The 22,589-nt window shown below is 51.0% G+C and overlaps 7 protein-coding genes and 1 non-coding gene across 8 annotated transcripts; 7 read left to right on the plus strand and 1 right to left on the minus strand.

Annotated features, from left to right (window-relative positions):
* Window positions 1-83: 83 nt before the first annotated feature.
* On the minus strand, window positions 84-171 carry B0T23DRAFT_t250. Its single transcript has one exon. It is a non-coding gene; the product is annotated as a tRNA-Lys (tRNA).
* A 1,187-nt stretch (window positions 172-1,358) lies between these two features.
* Window positions 1,359-2,842, plus strand: B0T23DRAFT_397110 (uncharacterized protein; the record flags this gene model as incomplete). Its single annotated transcript, XM_062838275.1, has 3 exons — window positions 1,359-1,987; window positions 2,051-2,115; window positions 2,169-2,842. 3 exons carry the CDS (start codon window positions 1,359-1,361, stop codon window positions 2,840-2,842), a joined length of 1,368 nt encoding a protein of 455 aa, XP_062692260.1.
* A 1,061-nt stretch (window positions 2,843-3,903) lies between these two features.
* On the plus strand, window positions 3,904-4,905 carry B0T23DRAFT_176046 (uncharacterized protein). Its single transcript, XM_062832999.1, has one exon. The coding sequence runs from the start codon at window positions 4,125-4,127 to the stop codon at window positions 4,653-4,655; it is 531 nt and encodes a 176-aa protein (XP_062692261.1). The 5' UTR covers window positions 3,904-4,124; the 3' UTR covers window positions 4,656-4,905.
* Window positions 4,906-9,678, plus strand: B0T23DRAFT_176047 (uncharacterized protein). The gene is made up of 10 exons (XM_062833000.1): window positions 4,906-6,318; window positions 6,389-6,397; window positions 6,457-6,687; window positions 6,758-7,792; window positions 7,858-7,908; window positions 7,967-8,101; window positions 8,164-8,541; window positions 8,605-8,736; window positions 8,798-8,894; window positions 8,966-9,678. The coding sequence occupies exons 1-10, from the start codon at window positions 5,155-5,157 to the stop codon at window positions 9,568-9,570; spliced, it is 3,837 nt and encodes a 1,278-aa protein (XP_062692262.1). The 5' UTR covers window positions 4,906-5,154; the 3' UTR covers window positions 9,571-9,678.
* A 643-nt stretch (window positions 9,679-10,321) lies between these two features.
* B0T23DRAFT_405822 (uncharacterized protein) lies at window positions 10,322-14,760 on the plus strand (the record flags this gene model as incomplete). Its single annotated transcript, XM_062839052.1, has 11 exons — window positions 10,322-10,460; window positions 10,607-11,562; window positions 11,703-11,933; window positions 12,655-12,960; window positions 13,114-13,159; window positions 13,324-13,361; window positions 13,435-13,476; window positions 13,560-13,670; window positions 13,727-13,858; window positions 13,914-14,008; window positions 14,142-14,760. The coding sequence occupies 11 exons, from the start codon at window positions 10,322-10,324 to the stop codon at window positions 14,758-14,760; spliced, it is 2,715 nt and encodes a 904-aa protein (XP_062692263.1).
* Window positions 14,761-15,432: 672 nt separating this feature from the next.
* On the plus strand, window positions 15,433-17,177 carry B0T23DRAFT_176256 (alcohol dehydrogenase-like protein Bli-4). The gene is made up of 3 exons (XM_062833001.1): window positions 15,433-15,714; window positions 15,798-16,573; window positions 16,642-17,177. The coding sequence occupies exons 1-3, from the start codon at window positions 15,514-15,516 to the stop codon at window positions 16,919-16,921; spliced, it is 1,257 nt and encodes a 418-aa protein (XP_062692264.1). The 5' UTR covers window positions 15,433-15,513; the 3' UTR covers window positions 16,922-17,177.
* Window positions 17,178-18,243: 1,066 nt separating this feature from the next.
* B0T23DRAFT_383126 (uncharacterized protein) lies at window positions 18,244-22,031 on the plus strand. Its single transcript, XM_062837382.1, has one exon. The coding sequence runs from the start codon at window positions 18,603-18,605 to the stop codon at window positions 21,720-21,722; it is 3,120 nt and encodes a 1,039-aa protein (XP_062692265.1). The 5' UTR covers window positions 18,244-18,602; the 3' UTR covers window positions 21,723-22,031.
* B0T23DRAFT_383127 (uncharacterized protein) lies at window positions 21,965-22,581 on the plus strand. The gene has a single exon (XM_062837383.1). The coding sequence runs from the start codon at window positions 22,040-22,042 to the stop codon at window positions 22,382-22,384; it is 345 nt and encodes a 114-aa protein (XP_062692266.1). The 5' UTR covers window positions 21,965-22,039; the 3' UTR covers window positions 22,385-22,581.
* Window positions 22,582-22,589: the final 8 nt, after the last annotated feature.

A 22,589-nucleotide genomic window follows, 5' to 3' on the forward strand; every position in this document is an offset into this window, starting at 1 on the left:
TGATGATGGAGTACAAGAGTGCAACGAAAAAAAAAAAGGGGGAAAAAAAAAAAAAAAAAAAGAGGAAGGAACGACGGGAATTGAGCCCGACGTGGGGGTCGAACCCACAACCTTGAGATTACGGAGTACCTCCTTAAGAGTCTCACGCTCTACCGATTGAGCTAGCCGGGCAAGCGGCTATCAATCATTCCTATTCGGATGGTTGGAGTGACGGTGTGGTTGAGTTACCTATGTACCTAGTCCTATGCTTATGGGTGTGGGAAACGAAGAAAAAAATTTGCTGTGTGTTGTGTGGTGGTCCTTGTCATCGATCGAGATCGATTTTGACAGGGTCTGGGGTTGGGAAGGACCTGGAGTTGTGGAGCACAGATTTTGCTGCATCTGACTATGTAGTGGAGGGTTAGGGTTCAACGACATATATCACCAGACGCTCAAAGTAGCGCCTACCGAGGCAGGCTTGCACACCAAGGCAATCTACCAGTTCTGTCTCATCACGGCAATGGCGCGCTGAAACACCCCCCAGAGCATTATCAATGACATCAACATCTTCAATACCTCCCTCCCAGCGCAGGCGCTTAAAAGCCCTATATTACGCCCAAGCTAATCCCCAGTCCTTGACCCCTGTTCTCCAGCGGTTAACCCTGCTCTCTCCCGTTGGTCAGTCCTTGTTGCAATTCCAGCCAATCCGCGCTCGCGGACAGGGAGGTATAAGTGCTAGTAGCCCACAGCAGCCCACCATCTTCACGTACGGCAGGGGAGCTTGGACAAGGTAACACAGATGAATGGTTGATGTCTGTTCCAGTGAAAAGAGGTAGGGCTTGAGTTTTTGGCCATTCCTGACGGTCTTGAAGTGGTGATTGGAGATTATGATATCCCAAATGTCCATCATCACCCCCCACGAAGTTACCTATCGAACCAGTCATCCAGCTCCTACGATGTTGCCACTCGCGTGGTAGGCAGAGCTATTCGATGGGGACAGTTGGGGAATCCAACAGGCCTGACAGGCCAGTAGGTTCGATAAGATGAAGTGGTGAGCAGATCATGAGAAAAGGACAATCTTGCTTGCTGAAGAGAAATGTTGTGATAGGTTGCTCCGAGAGTCTGGACTTCCACCTTTTCTTCTTCGGCCGTCAACCAAAACTTGAGACATGCCCACCACGTTTCTTGTCTCAGTTCGGCACGCAGTGATCGTTCGCTGCTAGACTAGTCACTCCACCAGTTCTTTCTTCTTTCTTTCTTTCTTTCTTCTTCTTCCCATACCCACCAAAACTCGAACGAGGGAAAACGGCAATCACTTGCATGCAGTGACGGCAACCAAACGGCTTCGACAATGATTCGATAAACGACCAGTTGGCATCATGGAACATCGCCAACTAGAAGTAGTCGTCGCCGTTTGGTCCATGACCCTTCTCTCACTCTCCTTCATGTTCCTGCGCCTGTATACTCGCATCCACATCGTCAAGTTCATCGGTACCGAAGACTACGTCTACGTCCTGACCGGCCTCTTTCTTCTTCTCTTCGCCACCTTCCTTCATGTCTCGGTCCACTTTGGCATGGGCGCCAGTCTGTGGTCGCTGTCGCTCGAGAACACGTCGAGATCCATCTTTTGGAGCTATGTCGCCAATTCCTTTGCGATAACAGGCAACGCCATGGCCAAGTTGTCCATGGGATTCTTCTTGTTGAGAGTGGTACAGTTGAGGGGACAGAAGATGGCGCTGTGGGCGCTGATCGTGGTGACGGCAGGGACGTCCTTCGCGTTGGTGGTCATGCTATGGAATCAGACAACACCGAGAAAAGCGAGCTGGGATCCGTTGAGGACTCCAGGAAAGTGGCACATCAAGATTCAACCGATGAGTGTTGGGTTAGGAGTCTGGTCCAGTGTCTGTGATTTCATTTTTGCCATTTTCCCGTGGCTGTTCATCTGGTCTCTGAGGATGCCACGACGGGAGAAAATGATGTTGGCGAGTGGAATGAGCCTCGGTGTAATGTGAGTACTCGAGATACTCGTTGTTAGTCCTATGTGGTAAGGGATCAAACTGACATGTTACAGAGCTGGTGCTTGCGGCATCACTAGAACCGTTGTGTTGTCACATCTCAACATCTGGGATTACACTTGTAAGCTGACCGCGATCCCTGAAGAATTGTCTGCATGTGCTGACCAACTGTAGACAACTTTGCCCCGTACTTCATCTGGGCCGGTGCCGAAATAGCAGTAGCCATGGTGTGCCTGGGCATACCGACCCTGCGTCCGTTATATCTCCGACGCCGTGGAATGACAGAAGACCATGAATACCATCCACCCAACCAAAACAACCTGGAAATGCCGGAATTCACGATAGTCGAGCAACACAAACAAGAACAACAACAAAAGCAATCAGGAGACCACAAAACGCCCACAGCTGGAGCAGGTAGCAAAGCTGAACGCAGTCCGAGCCCCCCACCGCCAGCATACGTCCGCGACTCGGCCTCATCACACACTATTGTCGACATGGAGTCCCTACGGGATATCGACACATTCCAAACGCCACTAAGCCCAGCCAGCATGCAAAGAAAGAACAGGAGGAGGAGGGGGAACGACAGCGTAGACGACATATTGGGGTTATACAACGCAGAGCGAAGTCGAAGTCGAGGGACGACGGCTCATAGCCAAGGGAGTAGGAGTACCATGTCGGCACACGACAGTTCATCCACCACCCATATAACAGCTTTGAAGTCACTGACTTCGACTACAATCGTCTCGACAGAGTGTAATGCAGCCAAGACAGCGGGGGCGATCATGGTGAAGAACGAGATTTGGATTGGAGTGGAAAGAGACGAGGAGAACTGGCCTCTGCGGTGTTGAGACTTTCTCTTTTCTCTTTCTTTGTCAAAGATAAACTTTTAGTATTCTGTTCACACAGACATTAGTAATTGGATGCCAGACATCAATCCCGAGCAGTGAACAAGCCTGAGTATATACCTCGGTTCACTCGCGCCTGGAGGGCCGTTGGCTGGGCGGGTACTGTAGCCTTCCCCCGGATCGCCACGAGCCTTGAAGCGAAACCCCACTAATGTTGCATCCACCCTGCCACCCTCGACAGTCAGGCTGGCGACAATGTTTGCGATCAGGTATCCCAGAAGGCCCTACCGGAGGATCAGGGACGTAGGCTTCAAATGGATGACAGACAAGAAAGCAAAGCCAACTTCCACTTCCCTGACTGTCAGTGGGCCGACGCAAAGAGCTCGAGCCCACCGAAAACCTGAACCATGTTCGGTCACTCGGCGTCTCTGTTTTGGATATCGAGCAGGGTAAATAGAGGGAGAGGGCGAATGGAGCTCACCCAAGCAGCAGAATCCAGACCGAGAAGGTCATCAAATCCTGAAGTAAGGCTGTTCGTTGGCGTCGCACAACATGAGCAGCTACCCTCTCGTGGCTCGTACACGACGTTCATTTGCCCGAGAATGTGTATCTATTTCTAAGCAAGAACTGACATCTGCGGAATGCGGAGCGACGACGGAGGTCAATTTTGAAGCCCTGCTGTTGGAGGGGGGTAACTGTCGTGGGGTTGATGGATTCCATGGATTTCTCTACTGGAGGACGTCGGGCTTCCAATTGAAGATTCCCTCCTTCCCTCCCGCTCAGGTCGACATGAGAGAAGATGCATTATCAATTGGGTGCGGAATGCGCAGAGTTCTCAGCTTCGGGAACTCCTTCCTTCTTGAGGTTCATGATTCATCACTTGAATTGGAATATCGGACACGAGTTCGGTTGAGATTCGTTGGCACTGCAGTTAGCACCTTCTTTCCTCCTTTTCAGTACCCGCAATTTGCCACCGGCACCAGATTGATAGGCTCGATAAGGTCCTAGCTTCCCGTTCTGCATTCATTCGGTTCAGTGGCTGCTGCCGCTTGCTGACATTACAGTGGATATTCCGGCTTGTTCCTTCCATCACAAGTTCCGGTTGTTGCATCTTTCACGAAGCGATCAGGCTCCGAGCCTCATCGACACCATCACCACCGGTGTTCACGGCTTCACTCACCATCTGGAAACTGCAATTGGATCCTTCTGTGCCTCGGACATGTTTCCCTTTTCGAACCTCCCCCCTTAGCACAAGCACAAGATACTTCAGTTCCCTTACTAGAGGATGTCACCAGCTTGCGCCGCTTGCCAGGTAACATCCGCAACACCGCCTTCGCTGTCAGCCAACATCCAGCTGTCCCACGTCGACCCCAGCTCGCGAATTGCGAGTTTCTGTTGGGCGGCTGTGTTTTTTTGGACGACCTTATCGTGTCTCAACACCACGCATATCCGTCATTCCATGCCGTCTCGCCAGTCAACCCTTCGTCCCCTCACTTTTCCTCTCTCGCCGGCTTGTAATGGCCACCCAATGCCTGGGCGTGCTCGGTCGATCGCGGCGTATCTCGACCTCTCCTGCCCTCGCACCAGTTCACCCTACCCGCCCCCGTACCACATCCATCTCTCATTTCACAGTTCATGTCAGGACGGGAAACCATCACATTATGGGTGTAATCGCAGGGCTCGCAGTGTTTCACACACTAATGCACAAGGGTCCTTTCCTCTGTTGCGCAGAGTCTCAAGTCCTCTCTCTGCACTGATCGACAAATCTCCTCCCTCCTCTTTCCGTGGTATCTCGAGGGAATATCGAGGGTCATGATGGGGTTTCCTCCGAGTCAGCCCATGGAACATTAGGGGGCGTGATGTCGTGTAACAACGACCGGGCCTCAAGTTGTCAGCACACAGTACTTCTGCATCCCCCCTCTTCAGCTTTTCGAATATGGCCTCGCTCCAGCTTGAAGGTTGCCTTTCCGGTCCCATGCATTACTACCTACCTGGTATTTCCTCGTCTTGTTATTCGTCGCCTTCTCTTCAGCGAACTTTCAATGTCGCCGGGGGCAATTTGAAGACGATTATGTCGAGCACCTTGCTATCACATCTAGACATTGTGAGTGATAGAGAAGTACCTACCAGTCGGAACATATCTATTCCCTAGACGCTTTAGCAAGAACTCCATCTGGGCACCTCCCCCTCAGGCACCCAGGTGTACTCGGTTCTCTACCTGTCATTGTCGTTGTCTTTACTACTGTTGTGCTATTGTGGAGCATCTCTACAGTATTCCAACCTGCCTCTACGGATGAACGCACCATTCCTTCGTCATGCGACAAATTGCTCGAGCCTTTGTGGATGCCTGTAGTCCTCGAAACCTCACGCACCACGATCCGGAAGATGAACCTACCAGTTGTCTTTCCACAGAACCTCATGACACCACCGTCGAAGATGCTGTCCAACACTACTTTGGATGCATCGAAATATGCGATCGAGCCGAATTCCTGAAGTCCAGTCACCCGCATTGGGAGCACGAACGAAAGGTTCAATATGGCAAATTCTACGCGGAACTAGCAAAGACCATGGAGAGATTCCCTGTTACCAACGACAACGACAAATGGGAGAACCACTTGAAGACCGCCCAAGAGAAGCTCAAAAAAGCGGGTCACGCTGTTCCTGATGGCGACCCCCTCACGATCGAGTCTGTCTCCAAGGCAAGAGCCAACGAGTGGCTTGAAAAGAGAATGGGAAGTGTGGCTATTGCCATCGAGGCTCAATACAAGCGGATAGAAATCTTGCGGAACGCGCTCAGCAAGACTCCAGCCCGCCAATCCAGGCTCTTTTCAGATCAGCAGCCGAAGGCCGAGGAGGAGGATAGTGTTGTAAGCCAGTTAAAGGACAGTCGTGCCAAGTGGAAGAGGTCAGATCGCTTCAAACAAGGGAGCAAATGGGTGCGTCAATGGAGAAAAGAGATGAAGGGTGGAAGTGAAGATGATGACAATAACGGATCCGACGAGCCTGGACGACAAGAAGTCAAAGATCTTGCGAAAAAGCAACGCACAAAGAAAAACCCCCAATCACATAACGGCGGTCACTCCAATCAGGATTCCAGCAGCAGAATGGCAGAAGACAACGAGAAGGACAGTACTGAATATCACCTTGAGCGAGATGTCAATGCCTACCTTATTCAGTTCAGCACTGAATACGACACAGACAGGCCGAGTCAAGATTTCGAGTCTTTCCTGACGCCTATTGACGAACCCTTAACTGATCGGCGCTTCAAGGGCACTTTCCCAGACCAGCGCATATCCATGAGCTTCCTCCTCGATGATGGAGTTAGTTGTGAACCAGATTCCACTGATAACCCTGAATTGAGCACCCGTGATCCGGAAGGCGATTGGAATATTCTGTCAAGAAACCGATGCACGAATGAAGATGGTTCAGGGCCGCCAAAAAGGATCCGATACTTCCACATCCCATCAAATAATATGGCAGTATGTGACTTCTTTACTAATAATTATCTTCGTTGCTGACTACTGACTGACATAACTCGTTGTACTTTAGTGGGTGGAGGTAAGCTCTTGACAACCGCCCAAAACATATTCTCAGGCTCACTGATCATACGATCACAGAAAGCGATTGCCAACTACTACGAAACCAAAACACCAGATCTCAATCGTAAACTCAGACATCAGAGAGTACAGACCCCAGCGCACATGCTCTTGAGCCCTCAGTATTGGCGAGGTCAGCAACAAGGGACTCGAAGCGGTGTAGTGCACGCAAGACACATGCGATCTCTCTGCGAGGTAGTGTCAACCGAGACCAACGAGATCGAGAAGCATCCAAAGAACATTGTTCTCTTTGTACGTCAATGACACTGATAATCCTCACATTTCCCGACAAAGATAACGCTAACAGTCTTCTGAATTGGAGATGCCCTATCTCCACTGGGAAACGGACCGTAGGAGGGAGACCATTTCCAGGCTGATCGATGTTGAATCCGACAAGTTCCGGCAAAAGCAGAGGAAAGAAAAGCAAGAGAAGAAGAAAACCCGACAGGAAAAGAGAGCGAAGCTCACCGATCTCTCAAAGCTCGATAATCAGAGAAGGAACATCAAACATCCTAAAGAGGGTGCTGAAGATCCCGAGAACCAAAATAAGCTACTTCAAACCGTTGACCTGGCACTTCACCAACTCTTCAGGCGTCGCCGGGAAGTTCGACGCGGTGAGAGGCCTCATATCGATGATTCTGGTCGTCTGAGAGTTATGAGCGCGCTTGGTCAGTATCTTGTGGATGCTGCTCGTCTTTATGACGCGATGTCAACGTTCAGGGACCAGAGAATGCTGGAGAAGTATCTTTTTCACGACCCTCCCCTCCACCCGCGTCGTACGCTGGATCAGTCTTACTACTGGACACTAAGAACCACCAAAGCTCGAGATAGGGATCAGGTTATCTATCGAGATACGAAGCTTGACTTTATCCATCAACTCCAGGAGGCAGAGAAGCCTAAGCACTCCTGGATTAAGCGCCATTGTTCTCCTCAACAAACTATGAATCCAGCCACAAGCAGCACCGTATTAGTGACTGGGGGAGAGCTGAGTCATGAGCCTGGAGATCAAGATGCAGCTCGGCGTGTCGAGGATGATGTTTCGCCGCCTATGAGGTGGACTCATCATTCTGAAACAACTGATGAGCACGGCTGTGACCAGTGCAAGAGCGACATCAAGAAAGTCTCCCAGCTCATCATGGTTGATCAACTATGGATGTGGGTTTTGGACGAGCACACAATCATTACCTCATTTCCGCGGCGCTATGGAAGCAACAAGTATGACTTGTCAGGAGTACACCGGTCTATACGGGCCCGTTTAAAGTCGTTCCGCAAGAACCAAGTGAGATCGGTTTACGATCTGGCGCTTATTATACTAGACGAATGCTCCAACACTTTTTTCGATCGGACCAGGGCTGATGTAAGCTACGTTGCACTATCCAAAAGTGATGCCTATAGACGCAAGCTGACAACGACTTTCGTTAGGAGGGCCAACCGCAAGTGATGGACATCTTCTCTGGCGCTATTGGGCGAGTGGTACGTGTCACCGTGCTTTTTTACGCTGGTGTACCCTGCGCTAACTGGTTATATTTAGACAAATTTACACACAATATCATTCCAGCATGTTTGGCACTGGACGCAAGAAGCCTCCAAGATATATCGCGCCAGGTCCAAATACGTCAACTCCTCTGATCTACACGTGTCCTTACTCGACATCAATCCTGAAGGTGTATGTAGTCTCCTCGTTGTGGCATTATGCTTCCGTATCCCACATGCTAACTGTTACGACAGAAACTGCAGCGCGAGGTTAAGGACATCCTTGACGAGCTCGACATTATGCTGCACGTCCACAAGAGACAAAGAGACATTATGAAGCGATACCGCAGACATGTTGAGCATATTTTGGATCCCAAGAACCGATTGAGCGGCGACGGCTTTGTTGAAGAAGACACTTCGGAGCCCTCGCGCAAATCGTCAGGTAACGCAAGTATGAGAAGTGGTAGGAATAGCACGAGCGATGAGCAACTTGCAACCGATGAGGAAGAGACCAGAAGGAGAGAACAACTTGGATGGTTCCGGGTGCAATACCAGGAACTACTTTCAGAAGTGAATGACCGCATTGACGAGCTTGAAGGACTGAGGGCAGGCGCCAAGAGTACAGCCGACAGTGTGAGCCACGCCGCATTCCTTGCCACAGGACTCAGGAAGGCATGCTGACACGAGCATCCACAGGTCAACGATCTTCTTGCACTGAAACAACAACAGGCAAGTGTAGTGCAAGCCTGGGAGTCCGTCAGGCAAGCCGAGGAGGCCGTCACTCAGGGACGTGCTGTCATGATGTTCACGATTGTCACTATTGTGTTTGTGAGTTGATCTAGCATCCACGACCAGGAGAAAGCGAATGGTTAACCTGTTTGGTATCCAGCTGCCATTGTCATTCATGTCGAGTATCTTCGGCATGAACAACTGGGAATTCACTGATAGCGGACCCATGCACTTAGGAGAGCAGTTCAAGCTCATGTGTAAGTGATGTTGGCTGCCACTGGTTGTATCCGGCTCATGGACATGTTCTAATTCAAACACCAAAACACAGTCTCCATATCGATCGGTATCATCATCGCGACGATCGTGGTCGCATTCAGTCCCCTGCTTCGTGCAACGGTCGTGTCCCTCACGAAATACATCTTCACAGTGGTTGTAGTCTATTCCCAGCTGTACAGGTTCTGGATAGCATTCCACGACGAGTACGGGTCACAATCCCTCATGCGCAAGACCGAACTCAAAGTCCGGCACATGAAGGAAGAGGTGCGAAAAGCCAAGCGAAAGAGAGCGGCTCGGAGGGCTGAACTGCTCAATAAGCAGAACAGCCCAGACGAACAAGCTTCTGGCGTTGCCAACACGGCATCGGTAACGTCAAAATGGCGCTGGTTCAGCAGGCTCGTTGGGGCGGGAAACACTCCGACTCCGGAAAGTAAACCTTTCTCCATATCAGTGTGGTCCAGGGATGGCAAACCTGAAGTTCGTGAGACCAACGGACGCAGCGAACAGAGTGTTACGAGGCCCCCATCCACAGTATCCAACGGTTCAACACAAGTGCACACAATGGCCGGTGGTAATACTCCAATATCACGAGGTGCTAGAACACCAGAACCGCCGCTGATGGGTGGTAGAAGAGTGGATGACGGAGACATTGTGTGAACAAGCACAATTTTGGGTCTTTTTGTTGATTGGCAGTGAGAAAAAGATTGCAAACCCAGCCCGCAGTAACAGTTAATGAGGGATTCCCTTTATTCTCCTCGCCAAGTTCTAATACCGGTTCTCATTGATAATCTTGTTGCAAGTCACTTCTCGCCCAATCTCCCTTCCTGCCGTTCTTAACAAAAGGAGGATGGCAGAAGCGGGGCAACTTCCAAGATGGGGATCTCGGTTGGGGGCCGGCAGCCTTGTGCGACATCCGGAGATTTGGAAGCTTCCTGTCAGGAAGTTGCGCTCGCAAACTCAATTTCGAATTGGGTAAGTAGTGTGGGTAGCTGTTCGGAAAGAGCGATCATTCCTGTAAGAAGGAATGTGTTGGGAAAGCCCGCTTGGTTGACTTGACATCTTGACCAGTTGGGATTCTCTCCTCCACCCGTCCGTCTGCAGGCTAGAAGATGCCGTGCTTTCTACCAACCTCCCCCAACACTATCGTCCTCTCTCTTGTTTCCTCTCTTATCTTCGTCATGCTCCATGCGGCATTGTATTCGTTACCCCATTTTCAGCGCCTCCCATTTAGGTCGGGTCGCAGTGCATCACCTTCCCGAACCACCGAGCTGCATTTCAGCCGCCTGTATGCCAGTCTGACTGCATATATGCTTATCTGTACAGCTGCCTGCATGTTCAGTTCTCAAATAGGATTGACGTGACCACTATCGGATATGACTGCCGTCGATCCGCTTCCTAAGAGGTCAAGATGGTATCAATAAAGTTCCCCATCATTCAGCCCGTCAGTCCGTCCAGGCAGGCTACGAAAGATATCGAAGCAAAGTCGCATAAGGTATCCTCCTTCATCTCCCTCTCTATCTCGAAGCTATTTACATCGGCTTTTGCAAGTTATATTCTTCCTCCATCAGCCGATGAATTGCCATACACCGACCTGATCCACTGAGGGTATTGCTGCCGAGTAACGCCCAGAAAATGAAGCCGACTCTTCTCTTCACCAAACCCGAACTGTCAAGGCATCCTACCGACCTTTCAGCCATATGGAAACCTCAGAGAGGTCCGCAGCTTTTCGACACATACAATGAGCCAACCACCTGCATCTCAGCCGAACCGCACGAACAAGCCGTCAAAGACGCGGTACAGCATTATTTCGGTTGCATTGAGATCTGCCAGCGGCCCGATTTCTTCAAGGAATCGAATCATGTTTGGGTTAATGAACGTGAGATTGAGCGTAAGAAGCTCAGAATGGCAATGGATAATGCTCCCAGACCTCTTTCGACGGACGACATCAACGCAAGGCTCAATGACACGATGACAAAAAGGATGCTCAGCGTGGCAATAGCGATCGAGGCCCGGTACAAACGAACGGATGTGATGCGCAGTGCTATCATGAAACTTCGTTCTTCGGGCGGACAACCAAGCCTCATCTATAACGTGGACAGAAGTCGTGATAAGTGGATGAGCTCCCAGGAGTTCAAAGACGGTATTCCAATGGTTCGGAATTGGAGAAAAGGAGCTCAAGGGGGACACAGGCCAGTTGATCCGGTAAATGCTAGAGAATTTACTCTCTCCGACAGGATCCAAACTGGACGTCAAGAGGTCCGACTCTTCATCAGGCAGCATGGAATCAACAAGGAACAAAATCCAGATCTCAGTGACCTCGAGTACAGCATTGAGCGAGACGTCCACGCCCATCTTATTGAGTTTGATGTTCAAGAGGCGAGTATCCAAGCAACATCCGGTGCCGAATCATCTTCCACCGGTAGACAATTCTTGAAACCAGCCAACAACGAACTCACCGACGTTGGGGTCAAGGGCACGTTCCCAGACCAGCGCATTTCGATCAGTCGGTTGCTGAACAATGGGAGAGACCTGAAAAAGGAGCAATGCGACCCGAAGGACGACTGGAATATATCACAGCGGGACAGAAACGAAGGCTTTGCGAGGCCCCGCAAGATCCGATATCTCCATGTCCCTTCAAACAATATGGCGGTACGATCAATGTTATCGGGCAGCGGCATATCGAAAGTTCGCTAACAGATAATGCACAGTGGGTTGAGGTAATGCTTTTCGCGACCTCCAGAAACTGTACCGCTGTCAAACAGTAATCAATCGCTAACCCGGCGCGATAGAAAATCATCGCAAACTACTATGCGGATTCAAACCCAGATGTGAGAAGCAAAGTCCAGAGCCCAGGCATTCAATCATCAACACAGCTGCTTCTGCGGCCTCAATACTGGCATGGACAACAGCAAGGGACTCGAAGTGGTATTGTTCATGCGAGACACATGCGCCCCTTGTGTGAAATGGTATCGTCTGACACGGGCAAGATTGAGCAGAGCTCAAAGAACATTGTCCTGTTTGTACGTTTGCGCCCTGTTCGCTAACCATATCACGCGACTAACAGAGACAGATGCCTTATCTTCACTGGGAGACTAATCGTGCACGACAAACGATATCAAGGATGATTGATGGCAAGTCGGACCGACAACGCCAAAAGGACCGAGACAAAAAGGAGCTGCAAAGATTACGTCGTGTCGAAAGTCGAAGTGAACTTGCAAGGCCTGGAACTCAGAAAAAAGAAGGCAAAAATGACCCCAAACCCACTGATAGCAAGGATCAAAAACATTTTCTCGCTCGGGCGCGCCGAATTACAAATATGAAGAGCCTGACGTCGACCGTTGAGCTGCTTCTTCCCCGGGGAGTAAACTCGAACGTGGGAATCGACGAGACAGGGCGCCTACAAGTTAGCAGTGAGCTTGGCTAATACCTCATTGACGCGGCTCGACTTTTTGAGGCAATGTCGATGATGAAAGACCGGCAAATGGTTGAACAATATCTGTTCCACGAAGCATCGCTTCATCCCCGCCGAACCCTACGTCAATGCATCAATAGAGGATTCAAGTCAACAGTATCGCGTGATAAGGACCAAACAGTCTGTCAGGAGACCAGCTGTGATGCTGAGCCTTTTTACAAGTTGGTAACCGCACTTCAAGACAAAACCACGCGTACGAAATAAGTGATCTGACAGAGCTTTCTCATAGGTTCGTATCTTTATCAAAAGACTTTATGGGATTGGGCCAGAGGATCATTTCAGAAATTGATAAAGCTAAGCAGCTTCGGCTACAACATCTATCGACAGCAAGACTCTTGACCGAGCATCACGCCTATCATGATCATTATGGATGCGAGGAATGCAGGCAAAATATCATGCAAGTGCAGCGACTGATAATGGTTGACCAGATATGGATGTGGATTCTTGACGAGCAAACCATCATCACGTCTTTCCCACAAAGCTGGCAAAGAAACGCTAAGCAGACCATCAATGGTATTCACGAGTCCATTCGTGCCCGGCTGAGGCCCTTGGTGACGACGCAGATCGACGACCAGGTTCAATCCATTTACGAAGTAGGGCTCATCATCCTATCGGAGTGTTGCAGTGTGCTGCTTGATAGAACAAACCTCGACGCAAGTATTTCCTTTAACGGTTGTAGACTCTTGGTATAAGACACAAAACCATTGACTGTCTTCCTGTGGGCAGAGCCAGTTCCAAGTCCTGGACACATTTTCGGAGGTCATCGGCCGAGTTGTAAGTACATCCAAGCCCAAAAGCCGCCGCATACTGAACATTTCACTGAGGTGATTTTGATATGAAGCGCAAGCAACACGCCGTGATGCTCGGTCATCTCAGGCACTGGCTCTCCAGAGCCAGTCTGATCTATCGTGATCGATCTACGTTTGTCGACCTGTCAGTGCTACACCTTCCTCTGTTAGACAACACCGATGAAGAGGTAGGCGCCACCGTTGGCAAATTTTCTCTTTCTACAAATTACTTTCACTCAAGACTAATCTCCGTTTTTTCAGAAACTCCAACAAGAACTCCGCGAGGCAACGGACGATCTGGCTGTAATGATTGATATACATGACCAGCAGAAAGATATAATTCGGCGATTTTGCCAATATGCTGAGCACAATTATCTGCAGAAGAGGAGAAGCTGCAAAGGTTTAGAGAGCAGTCTAAGGATCTTCTCTACAAGCTAGGCAGCCAGCTGAATGAGCTGCAAAGATTAAGGAAGTGGGCGCAAAGTACAGAAGAGGCTGTCAGTTACCTCCGCTGCATGATTTGTCTTGGCCGTAACCGACTAACTCTTCATAGATGGACGACCTAATTTCACAGAAGCAGCAACAAGCTAGTCTAGTACAGGCATGGGAATCAGCAAGACAGGCCGATGAATCCACCAGCCAAGGGCGAGCGATCATGCTGTTTACTGTAGTGACCATTGTCTTTGTAAGTTCAACTCGTAAATTCAATTTGACAGATCACCTTCTCACTCCTACTCCAGGTACCTCTTTCCTTCATCTCAAGCATATTCGGAATGAATAACATTGAGTTCACTGGCCAAGGCTCTATGACTCTGAACCAGCAGTTCAAACTCATGTGTACGGTGATTCCCTGTCATATCTCACAGACTTTTATGTGGATTTGATCAGGCACTAACAACATTCCCCTTGGAACAAATAGTCCCGGTATCATTCGCAATCATCATATCCACTATTATCATTGCTTTCAGTAAAGCACTGAGAGGAATTGCATGGTCAGTTTACAAGTATCTATCCACGGCGGTGGCCGTCCACACGGGGATCTACGAGATTTGGCTCGCATTCCGTCACCAAGGGCGATCTCCTCATGATATGATTATACGCACAATGGAGATGAAGATAGACAAGATGAAGCGCGACGTGGAAAGAGAAGGGAGACGTGAAGAACGCCGGAAGGTATTTGAGAGTAGGATAGGGCACAAACTCGAAGATGCAGAAATGGATGAGCGACCCTCAGCGATGGACTTCATTCTCAGGCGCCATCCAAGTTTGATGGAAGATGGATTGCCCCCAAATACCGCTGGCAACGTCTCTTTACCCAGAGCGACAGAACAACCACAAAGTCCTCCTTATCGCAGCAACCGCTCGAGCATTTTTCGACTGAGAGAAACTCCCGCTACGCCTGGTGGATATGCAGCAACAGATGGTAGCGGTAACCCAGCGGGGGCTTTTGCTCTGGAAATGGGTCCCGTTGATGCAGGAAGAAGGATTATCGACAGGCGAGCGCGCGGAGAGAGGGCACATGCAGCCATCGAGGAAGAACAGAGAAGCAGAGCCAGCCAGGATGGTGTTCAGGACAGAGTGCGTTGATGATAAAGTTTGTGGATTTGTTTTTCCTTACTTGGTCACCTTTCCTTTTTTTTTCTTTTTCTTTTATCTTGTTGTTTTTCATTAGTCAACGTACACTGTACTTGGGAAAGGAATTTGCTTCGTTCTCTGAAGCAGCCTTTTGTCGATGTCCTGGCGGTCAGTGGTGGCGAGAGGGAAATGTAATGGTCATCAAATTAACAACGGGGCATCGCACTCTTTTTACGCTCTTCTGGTTATCGTATCCTTCATTTCTTTTTTTTCTTTATATACTCGTCATTGCCTAGAAAGCAGAAGTCATTCAATACCGTCATGCCGATTGCCAAAAAGCGCACCCATTGGATGGATCTCAGCGGGATCTTAGCGGGATCTCAAGCGCTGGCCAATCCCGTGTAAGCGCGCCTGCAAATCGATACATGCAGCCCAGGCCTCCGCACCGAGATCTTCGGAGCGGCACAGATCCGATGCATATCCTCCAACTCGCAACTCTTCCCCGGATGGTTTTAGGTCAGGTCAACGTCATCTGGCCTTTGAGCCTCAGCGAGACCAGATCGAATGCGAGATTTGGTAGTACGAATGATCGTACCAACTGAGACTTTCTTACGATATATGATCAGTAGAGAATGGACATCCCTCGGGCATTGCCAAGTTGTAGACCTAGGGAGCTGCTTGATCTTTTGCCACGACAAGATACAAGAAGACGGAACATTGCTGGACGACGATAATATCCCTTGACAGCAGCTCACTTTATTTACCATGTCGACCAAACTCTGTCAACGCCTCGCTCGCACTGCTGCTTTGTCACCGACATCTCTAGTTCCCCGATCCAGCAGACTTATACCCATCGTATCATCAGCTGCTGTACGACCATCATCCGCCAACCCAACCAGACGTCCCTTCTCGACAACTGAAGCCCGCTACCTTGCCAACGTACAAGCCGGTATGGACAAGATACGAGTATGTGTAACCCCCTTCTTCCAATAACAACACACCCGAGTTATCCTCTTCACAAACAAGTCACTAACACCTTTCACCTCCAGGACGCCATCGCCGAAAACTTCGGCGGCCCCGCCCACAACATCGGCACCACATCCTTCTCCCTCGACGACACCCCCGACCTAAGCGGCAAAGTGGCCGTCGTCACCGGCGGCTCCGAAGGCATCGGCTACGGCGTCGCCTACACCCTCATCAAACACAACCTCTCCAAACTGTACATCCTCTCGCGCAAGCGCGAAGTTTTCGACGGCGCACTAGCTTCCATCGCGTCCGAGCTCGGACAAGACAAAGCCGATCGCGTGCACTGGATCCACTGCGACCTAGAAGACTGGGCGCAAACCGCCGTAGTAGCCGAACAAATCAAAAAGGACACGGACCGACTGGACATTCTGGTGAATAATTCGGGAAGGGGCATCATGACGGCCGGACTGACGAGTTACGGGGTGGATAAGCACATGGCGACGAATCACATGGGACATGTGGTGCTGACGAGTCATTTGCTGCCGCTTTTGCAAAAGACGGCGGAAGAAACGGGCGAGACGGTGCGCATCAGTAATCAGAGTTCCAACTTGCATAGTGCGGCGCCCAAGGGGACGCGGTTCAAGAGCCTGGAGGAGATTAATGAGGATGTGGGGCCGAATGGACAGTATGGACGGAGCAAGTTGGCGGGGATTTTGTATGCGAGGTATTTTGATAGGGAGGTGACGCGGAAGATGGTGGATGGTGAAGGGAAGGGGAAGAAAGGGGGAAGGGTGGTGATGAATGCGACGCATCCGGGGTTTGTGTCGACGAAGCAGAGCGTCAAGGATATTCATGAGCCGTGGGTTTTCTCCCTATTTTGGTTTTCAACTGGGAGATGTTGATACTGACAGAGAAAAAAAAAAACAGATACCCCATCAGCGGATACGCCGTGTCCCATCTCGCGGAACCGTTCAAAAAGGACCAGTTTGAGGGCGCGGTGCCGACGGTGTACGCGGTCACCATGGCCAACGAGGGCGGTCAGTGGATTTGCGCGCCGGCCAAGGCGGAGGCGGGCAGTGACCTTGCACAGAGCGACGAGTTGGCGGATAACTTGATGGAGCTGACGAGGAAGATTATTAGTGAGAAGACGTGGCCCAAGTCGGTTGCGAAGGGATGTCCGATGGATGATGCGGTTGTGCATGTTTAACTCTTCGGTGGAAGTATAGGGGATGAAATTAGGTTGCCGCGAGAAGCCTGGCGACCTAGCCTGGGCACCAATTGTTAGGTGACGTCGTGGTGGTCCACTATTACCGCTATCGGAACCGGGCGATCAGTGGAGCTGGTGGTACGTTGGGCGGCATGGGTTACGGAGACGCTTCAGGCCGATAATGATGTGCATTAGGATTGAAGCTTGGCTGACGAGGCCTGTGAAAAATAGAGCCGGTGGTTTAGGTCTGTCCAGTATCTTCGTGGTAGTGTAAAATTTTGTAGAAGTGCAGACTACCATTTGCAAATTCCCCCCTTTCACATGGAAATATCTTGGCCAACCGGAGTTTCCTCTGGAGTCCTCTAGGTGGTTGCAAACTGTAATTTGCAATGCTGACAGGCTGGATTCGCATTAACCGGGGTCTGACATTGCGGGTAACTTGAGTCGTTTATAAAAAAGGGTAATCTGTAAAAAGGGGTGTTGGCATTAACAGGGGTTCCTGCTGTTGCAGTTTAAAGACACCTCATCACGACCCCTTTTTCCCGTCCCGCGGATCTGCGTCCCCGCACAATGTAGGGCGCTGGGAACGAGTGCGGAATTCGGAGGCCACAAGGGGGCGTAGTGTGACAAGGAACATGATTGGCGCGTCGTTGGCGAACCAAACGATCTATCACAGCTTGCTGGTGACGCCCGGTTCGTTGATGATGTAAGAAAATGTTTGTTGAGGCACACACTACTACTAATCGATGGTGTTGGTAGATCTGCCTGAGTTGGTGAGGGGTAGGAAAATCAGTCACTTGGGAGGATGTTGAATGGCGAGAGAAAAAGACAAGAAAACAGCCAGGAGCTAGCTACCTCTATGTATCAGGCATCATTTCATTCAGTACCTGTCGACATTGCATGCTTGGCAGGAGGATTGACAGCCATTTGGGAAGGGCAGCACAGCAAAGCTGAGGTCCACAGCATCCAATGCCGCGCAAAGCAGGTCCAGTGCAACACTGCATTGCGTCTGTCACCACTGCTCGTCACCCCGCTTCTCACCAACCAGAATCCAGGAATCCAGGGCGCTGCGCTGCTGCAGGACCAAAACATGGCGAATCCCGTCATTCGCCCGCTCCACACCATCCATTTCAGAGACATCCTCCACTTTCGAGAACCTTTGGGGAACTTGTCCCCTTTTTTCTTAGTTTGCGCATTCCGTCCGTCAACCAATCCTATCCGCGCATTCCATAAACGGGAAAAAAGAAACGATCAATCGCCCGAGATTTGTGACGGTCCAAGACAACTGTGCTTCTCTTTCCCTCCCCTTCTCCGGGTCCCGTCCGATCGTTCTCGACTTCTCCCGTCGTTCGCACCTCCCGTCTGCCGTACCCCGTTGCACCACGACACCGAACCGTACTACATGACACTGCCAACCTGTTGATGCAAGGCGGCCTTCCGTCCTTTTTGCTTACTGTCTCGAACCGCGCTTTGATCTCTAACCCCCGGACGCCGACGACATATCCCTGAGCAGGCATCATCCTGACACAACTGTCACTTTGCGACGGCCTGTCGTTTCGAAACCGAGACATTTGAGAAACACGGCGAGCATATCGTTGGTTCGTCACCTTGTTGTCGACGTCGGTACCGCGTTGTATGGTTATCCCACCGACGGCGCCGTTTGTCCAGCAGGCCGCCCACCATGGAGTCCGCCATAGACATTCGTTCCCATGACCGCCCCATCCGCCCCCTTTCCAGCTTGCGACCTGCTTCCAGGGAAAGCATGAGCGCTAGTTCGACACGTACCCGAACCGGCAATCACCAGACACATGCGCAACCACCCCAGGACCGCCCCCGATCCTCCTGTCCGCCGAGCTCCTCCAAGCAACATAAAGCCTCCTTCTCCCGCGATCGCGCTGACATCCTGGCCTTGCCCCCCATGTCAGAGTATCTGCAAGACCGGATCGAACGAACACGAAAGATGGAGGCCGACCGAGCTTGCGGGAAACAACCCATCGAGAGACCCAAGACTTCCGTTGGCTTTACCAGTCCCATTGCCTCGCCAGCCAGATCAACAACGGGTACCAAGAGTCGACTTCCCACCATCGCCTCGGAAATCAGTGCCAAGAAAACCGAACAACAAGCGCCGTGTATGAAGGATGCCCAAGAACTCATGTCCAAGCTACACAAACAAAACTTTGACCTCAAACTGGAACTCTTTCATCGGCGCGAGAAGCAGACGGCTTTGGAGGAGCTGATTGAGAAGCTGGAACTGGAAAAAGACCAGGTGAGGAGGGAGCAAAGGGAGACACAGGACCTCAATGACGTCTTGTTGGAAGAGCTGGAGAAAAAGGACAAGGCAGTTGAGGAAGCTGTGGCCATGATCGTTACTCTTGAGTCACGAATTGAGAATCTGCTCAAGGAACGGGAAATGGTCAGGCAGGTAGAGGCGGAAGGACTCTACAAGTCACACCACGACGCCTCTGGTTCCGTCCCCTCACGGAACGAAACACCGGATACCCTCAGGGCCGGCGAGCAAAAGGCCCTTCATCGCATGCCGAGTTTCCTTACGGAGCCAACCGAGAACACCGAAACCCTCCGAAACGTCTACCTTGAATCACGAGCCAGCGGACTGGGCCTGGGTCAGTTGTCGGAGGTGGATTCGCCAGAAACAAATCGGAGCGAGTTGATCAAGGTTGGTAGCCCAGCATTAAGTCTTCTCAGCGAGAGTTCCTTCCTGAGCATCTACGGCCAGAACGAGGCCAGCTCTTCGCTCCGCCCCCAGAGCCCATCGCACGTGGATGGGGCTGAAGAGCACCTGACTTCCATGCCAAACCGAAACTCGCTAATGCCCGAGGCTACCCCCACAAAGTCCAGCCGTCGCCCGCTATCGCCGATAGCAACAAACAGGTCAAGCTCATTCCGCAAGAGTCAGCTTGGCCTTGGCATTGACAAGGCAGCTGATCAAGTGTTAGATGAACCCAGGACTGCCTCCTTGGCAGACAAGTCCGGTTCAAGGCACAAGCTCGACCAGGAGACAGGCGCAGCATCGGTCAAGTCACAAGCACACTCTACCTCCCGAGGAACGAACAGGACCTCTGTACAAAAGGTATATACGCATGGGTCTTCGGTAAGGGACTTCTCTCGCGTGCATAGTGGTCTTCCACCCACCCCCGACACCATTTCAACTTCGACCCTGCGCGTCCTTCAAATATCAGATGACTCACTGTCAAAGGGACAAAGTTCGGGCAACGGGCCGGCCAATATCTCTTCTTCGGGTGAGACGGCCTCGGTGCACTCGGAAGATGAGGATGAGGATCACCTTCAAATGTCGCGCCGACAACAGAGCCAGCCGGCGTCCATCACGGCTTTCAACAGTCTCCGAGGACTCGAGAGCGAAGGAGCGATGTTGGATTTTTGTTACACGACGTCGGAATCGGAACGGCCGCCTTCTGCTAGTAATGCTCGACGATCAGAAGAGCATGGAGGCCGCAAGAGCTGGTCGAGTGAGGAGGAGGAGTATGACGTCGTGGCGGATGGAAGGACGAAGTCTTTTGCTTCGAGTATCGATTTGTGGTTGAGGGAGAGCCAAAAGCCGAACAAAATAGTACCACCACTGGATCCGCTGAGCTCCGTGTCCCAGGTCGGCGGTCGCGAAACGGATCATGGCCGAGTGTCGCCAGACTTGTTTTCTTTCCCTACCGGATCACAAGGTTGGATGTCAGATGCGATTTACGGAAAGCTCGACGGAACGGGATACAAGTGTGCAGGCGGCGTACGAGTAGCTAGTGGGAGCTCGAATGCCGATTCCGCATTTGGCGGTCGAAGCTACATGGGCGACTTACTTCCCACACCAATCTTTGGCTCGGGTTTAGCAGGGCTGCACGAGGTTAGGAACATGGCACCGCCGCCGCCGGAACGCGGGTCAAGCCTCAGGGCAACAATGGGCCACCATATCCCGGGCTTGGATGGGTCCCTGTCAGGCTCAGCTAGCAGTTTGCCGGCCTCACCCACCATTCGGCAGTTCCAGACTCCCTTGAGGGACCCCCAAGGAAGGAAGAGCAACAGGGACTCCCCGCGAACGACCATGACGACAATCCGTAGCAATAGCATTGGCCAACGAAGCGAAATCGACCCATCGTCAGACTTGTCCTTTGATATTGACCACCGAGCAGCCACTGTCCCACCCAAAACGCTCTTCAACCCCCCACCTAAAGAGGGAAAGGAAAAGTCCTCCAAGCGGCATTACCCCCCCACGGCCTCACACCCTGCTCGCTCAAAGCTCAACAGTCTTTTTAGAAGATCGACCGGCTCGGTTGAGCCCTCCTCTTCCCAAGCCCACAGCTCCAACCCCACCCCCTCTTTCGTCTCTGCGTCGTTCTCTCTTTCGTCGAGGGACCGTCCGTCTGATTTTGGTCACTCTTCGTGGGGCAGACGTAATTCCGAAATGGCCGCCGACGATGATCATACTGGCGCTACGCCTCCTCCCATAAAGCGGATCAGACCGACGAGGAAGAATGAAGCAGCTGCTGATAGAGCTGATGATGAAGCGGGAGGAGTCCCACTTTATCAATCTTCCTTTGGGGACTATAGGGATGGGAGACACTCGGCGGAGCCACCTCAGAGGCCGGTTACCAGTGGTGGCGATGGCGAAGGCGGTAGTCTCCTGTCGAGCATCCAGAATTCCTTTTCAAAGTCGCTTGGGTCTGGTGATGGGCCGCCGCAGAGTCAGGGTGGGCGGAGAGAGAGTGCGGTTGGCGGGAAGAGGAGGTGGTTCGCCAACCTCGGTAGGGTCGGGAGTATGAAGAAGGGTGGAAATTGAGTTGCATGGAGAATGCTGCCATTCCAAATATCAGACGGGAAAGGGGAGTGTCAACGCTCGGTGCATCTGCTTCACATTATCTCATCTTCAACCCACCAACTGCAGTTGTATAGACAGACAAGACGGAGATGGGCTCAGGCCTAGTACATACGCTCAAGTGGGCTTTTTCACATATCACTCACCCCCTTTTCACTTTTTTACTACTTCTGCTCTTCACATTATCTTCACTGGGTCGCAGCGCTTTTTTTTTTTTCCACACTTTTTTTTTTTTTTTCCCACACTTTTATCTTCTTTATCTCTTTTTCTTTTCCGCATTCATGGTGCGACCGGCGTTTACATATCCCATCTCTAATCACTTCTTCTTACATATACATATTGTATTTTTTTCAAACCATTTATTCATCCTTTCTATCTGGGGTTGGCGTCGGCTTAGGCCAGCCATTGTGGTCTTTATATTCTTTTTACTGGGGATTTCTGAAAAAAAGACAAGAAAAAGGATTTCATATCTGGTTTGCTTTGAGGCACGGTTGGGGTACGATATTGTTATGAGTTTATGTTACGATAACTTTTTGATTCTTTGTGGGCATCTTTTCTTAACTGCTGGGTCGGTGATGAAGAATTGGGAGGTATGGAAGAAAGGATTGGAGAAAGAAAGTCAGTAGTCGGTAAGGGGATTAGAGGGAGAGGGAGAAGGAGAGAGTAATAGACATGCGCATTTTGGTTCTTGGGGACATGGGTGTGCGCAAGGTATTGGCTTGGGTTGGTTGGTTGGTGGTTGTGGTTAGCAGCTGGAACCAGACCGGATGGACATAGAGATGCGTACCTACCTATAGAAGATATCTGGAATATCAACTGTTACCATCCGTC

This window comes from Neurospora hispaniola, assembly GCF_033458365.1.
Source record: "Neurospora hispaniola strain FGSC 10403 chromosome Unknown B0T23scaffold_5, whole genome shotgun sequence".
NCBI classification, from domain to species: domain Eukaryota; kingdom Fungi; phylum Ascomycota; class Sordariomycetes; order Sordariales; family Sordariaceae; genus Neurospora; species Neurospora hispaniola.